The following is a 4,641-nucleotide window of genomic DNA, read 5'->3' as shown; positions in this document are numbered from 1 at the left end:
TAAAAAAATTTAAATATTTTTTTTTTAGTATTGGACAAAAATAATCCTAATCATTTTAATTTAATCAAAATTCAATTAACTTTAGTTTTATAATTTTAAATTTAAATCAATTTAAAAATCAAACCAAAATACATTTTATTATTCATAATTGATTCCACCGTCGCCGTTGTGTCCCTTCGGAGGATTATTTTCCGGTGTCACCAAGACCGAATTAGCAGCAGCTCTCGTGATGTTGATGGAGCCGCCATGTGTCTCTTGAATTTGGCCCACAAGATTGGAGCTTTGAAGGTGTTGATGGCCACGGCAATCAAAAGGTTCGGTTTTTGTAAGGGCGTTGGAACTATTGCGATGATCGAAGGGAAGATATGGCGGGAGATTGTTGAAGCTGAAAGGGGAGATTGAAAGACGATAAAAAAAAACATCCTCTAGGGTTCGAATCTCAAATTTTTCATTATTCATAATTGAATAGGATAATGAAATATATTTTGGTTTTGATTTTTAAAACGATTCAGATTTAAAATTATAAAATTAAAATTAATTGAATTTTGATTAAATTAAAAGAATTAGGATTGTTTTTGTTTAATACTAAAAAAATTAAGTCTTTTTATAAAAATTAAATAAAATTTATTTTTTAATTTTATTAAAGTATAATGATAATTTAGTAAAACTATTGATATGATATGTATTTAAAAAAAAATAATTATTGACGTGAAAAATATAATCTACATGTTGTATTTTAATTTGTTCATATTTTTATTATATCGGTACGTATAAATTTATTGTCAAGCAAATACTTTAGACTTTTCAACATCAATTTTTAATATATAAAAGTCTATTAGTTATTTTTTATTCTCTCTCCTTATCTCTGATGTTTAATTATATATAGGAAAAGTCTAAGAAGTCAGCAGAATTGTTAAAATATGGCCAGCACTTAGCCAGCAAAATAAAAATAAGTGATTCTCTGTCATTAGATGAAATCTCATATCATTAAATACATTATTAATGATTAATTGATGGTTACAACTCACAAAATCTGCTGGCCTGTCGGCCTTAGCACTCCTCTTCTATATATATATATATATATATATATTTTGTCATGCTTTGACTTTGACCAAGAGCTATGAATGCATAAAACTTCTCTCATTCTCTGTAATAGAGTAGAGACACTACCTTCTATTATTATATGGCCATTTCTTGAATTGTTCCTCAAATCAACCACCACGATAATTCTGTACCCAAAGTTTCCATAATACCATGGCTAACAAGATGAATAATCATGATGATCATGATCACAAAGTGAAGGTGATAGAGCAGTTCCAAGTTGGTCCTCCACCAGGTTCTGTTCCTATTTCAATCTCTATTCCCTTTTCTTTCTTTGATCTTCCATGGTTATTCTATTCTGTCACAACTAAACGAATTTTCTTCTATGAATTCCCACACCCCACAACACACTTCTTTCAGAAAGTGCTTCCAAATCTCAAACACTCTCTCTCTCTCACTCTCCAACACTTTTTTCCTTTCTCTTCCAAAATAGTTTTCCCTCCAAAGCCACATACCCCTCATATTCTCTACTCAGAAGGTGACACTCTTCCTTTCATAGTTGCTGAATCCACAACAACAAATCTAAACAACCTCGTATCTGACACACCAAGAGATGTCACGTGCCTGCACCCTTTTGTTCCCATTTTGCCCTCACCACATGCCTTAGAAGATGGCACCTTGTTGATTTCTCCTATGGCCATTCAAGTAACAATCTTTCCCAACTATGGCTTCACCATATGCATCAACTTCTATCACGTGATTGCAGATGGTAGATCCTTTCATAACTTCATCAAGTTTTGGGCTTCAATTTGTGGGTCTAGAGAGAACCCTATTGCTCTGCCACTGCATGACAGAGACATGATTATTCAAGACCCGAAAGGGCTTAAGTCTATTTTCTTAGAAACATTATGGAATTCTCCGAGAAAAAGCACCTTGACTATTGTCCGTGATGTTCCTAGTGACATGGTGCGCCACTCCTTTGTTCTAAGGAATGATCATGTTGAGAATTTAAAGAAGTTAGTGTCTGCTAATTGCCAAAGCCATGGTTTGGTGGGGACATTACATGTGTCAACATTTGTTGTGACATGTTCTTTGATTTGGGTTTGTAAGGTAAAATCAGAAGTGATGAATACTCTTCCAAATGATGATGAAGATTTATACTTTTATTTTTGGGTTGATTGCCGCTACCTTGCTAAACTGAAAATTCCTTTGACATATTTTGGAAATTGTTTGATTAATGCAAACACAGCTATAAAGAGGAACAAGCTAGTGGGACAAAATGGTATTTTTGAAGCAGCGGTTGCCATTGGAAACAAGATTAGAGAATTGCAATCTGAACCTTATAAGAATGTTGACACATTGATGTCATGTTTTAGTAAATTTGGATCAATGGAGCAGCATGCTGTGGCTATTGCAGGTTCACCAAAGTTTGATGCATATGAAACTGATTTTGGGTGGGGAAAACCTATGTTAAGTGAGGTGCTTCAAGCAGATTCAAGATTGTTCTCCCTTTCTGATTGTAGAGAAAAAGAAGGTGGAATTCAAGTTGGAGTAGCTCTTGGGAGGACTCAAATGCATAAATTCAACTCTATTTTGGAACACCTCCTTGCTGATATTGCAATCAAGGGTGAATAATTAATTTCCTCAAAAATAATAATTATGAGCTTTGGCTCATATATATCTCCAGTAGCTACTACATATTTTAATCTCTTTTTGTGGTCATGGTTATTTATTTTAGTAAGTGGAAGATTATGTTCAGAGAATAATTGGTCATTTGGTCTTATATTTTTATTGTTAAATATAAGCATTCTTTTCTCTCTTTTTTATAGGATTAATTATTATATTAATTTCTATAATTTTACTGAATTTTTAATTAAATTTTTATATCTATCTTTTAGATAGAGTCTCTATACTATCAGATTTTATAATTAATTTTTTATTGTGACAATTATAAAGATTAAAAGAGTAATTAAATATTTTTTATATAATTTTTTATTGTATTTTGATCTTTACGGTTCTCTTCAAATATATATAATTTCAAAAAAAATTAATTTAACACCTATAATTTTATACAATCTGTAATTACACTATTATTATATCCCCGGGGCGAAGCTTGGTATGATGCAGGGGAGGCCCCCCAAAATTTTGTTTAAAAAAATAATAAAAAATAGGATAAAATATATTTTTTATTTTTAAAGTTTGACAAAATTTTTAAAATTTTTAAAATTTATTTTGTTTTAATTTTGTCCTAAAAATTTTTTATTTATATTAAATATACCATCGACGACTAAATTTTCAAAAAATTTAAGATTAATATAATAATAATGCATGAAAATTAGGGTAAAAAACTAATGGGTTAATCACCAAAAACGTCTCCGAATTATTCAAACGCTGACAAAAATGCATCCGAATTTTATTATCGACAAAAATGTCTTTAAATAATTTAAAAATACAACAACAATATCCAACAATAATAAATATATATTTTCAAAAAATACCTTATTAAATTTTGATGTGATTTTTTACAAGAATAATTAAAAAAATAAGATATTATTATTCTTAAAATTTGGCGATTTTTTCTAAGTATATATTTTTTTTATTTTCTAAAAGTATTATTAATTGTTAACAAAAAAATTATAAAAAAATATATACTCAACGAAAAATCACCAAATTTTAAGGATAATAATATCTTTTTTTTTTAATTATACTCGCAAAAAGTTACATCAAAATTCAATCTCTAATGTATTTTTTGAGAAATATATATTTAATATAAGATCATCTTGCAAAAAAAGTAACATTAAATATGTATTTCTCAAGAAATACATTAGAAATTGAATTTTGATGTAATTTTTTGCAAGCATGATTATAAAAATGAGATATTATAATTCTTAAATTTTGGTGATTTTTTGTTATGTATATATTGTTTTGTGATTTTTTAAAAGTATTATTAGTTATTAACAAAAAAAATTATAAAAAAATATATACTTAATGAAAAATCACCAATTTTTATGTATAATAATATCTTATGTTTATAATCATGCTTGCAAAAAATTACATCAAAATTCAATCACTAAAGTATCTTTTAAAAATATATATTTACTGTTGGGTATTGTTGTTGTGTTTTTAAATTATTTGAAGGCATTTTTGTCGATAGTAAAATTCGGGTATATTTTTGTCAGCGTTTGAATAATTCGGAGGCGTTTTGGTGGTTAACCCAAAACTAATATAAGCCAATGCCATCTCAAATTGACGTATATAAGCCAAAATGAAAATCGTTTCAGTAATGCGCAAGATCAATTATTTATATAATTCGAACCAGTATGGTTCGAACTACATATGAGAGTAATTCGAACCAGGGCAGTTCGAATTACCAGTTGATTTTTCTTCATAAATCGAACCAGGTAGGTTTGAACTTCGACTGCAAGTAATTCGAACCAGGGAGGTTCGAATTATAGAGAGACGGTCCGGCCAACGTATTTCGAACCAGCCTGGTTCGAATTAAGCGAAACATAAATCGAACCGGGCCGGTTCAAATTAGTGGGACTCAGTGGTCTATATAACCGGCCTAAACGTGAGTTGGTTCTGAGTATAGGGAGTAAG

General features: G+C 29.5%; 1 protein-coding gene across 1 annotated transcript; it reads left to right on the top strand.

Moving 5' to 3' along the window:
- The first annotated feature begins 1,165 nt into the window (after positions 1-1,165).
- LOC130973483 (coumaroyl-CoA:anthocyanidin 3-O-glucoside-6''-O-coumaroyltransferase 1-like) lies at positions 1,166-2,824 on the top strand. The gene has a single exon (XM_057898036.1). The coding sequence runs from the start codon at positions 1,255-1,257 to the stop codon at positions 2,674-2,676; it is 1,422 nt and encodes a 473-aa protein (XP_057754019.1). The 5' UTR covers positions 1,166-1,254; the 3' UTR covers positions 2,677-2,824.
- The last annotated feature ends 1,817 nt before the right edge of the window (positions 2,825-4,641 follow it).

The sequence above is a fragment of the Arachis stenosperma genome, chromosome 4 (assembly GCF_014773155.1).
Source record: "Arachis stenosperma cultivar V10309 chromosome 4, arast.V10309.gnm1.PFL2, whole genome shotgun sequence".
Lineage (NCBI taxonomy): Eukaryota > Viridiplantae > Streptophyta > Magnoliopsida > Fabales > Fabaceae > Arachis > Arachis stenosperma.
This window is presented reverse-complemented; position numbering and strand designations above follow the sequence as displayed.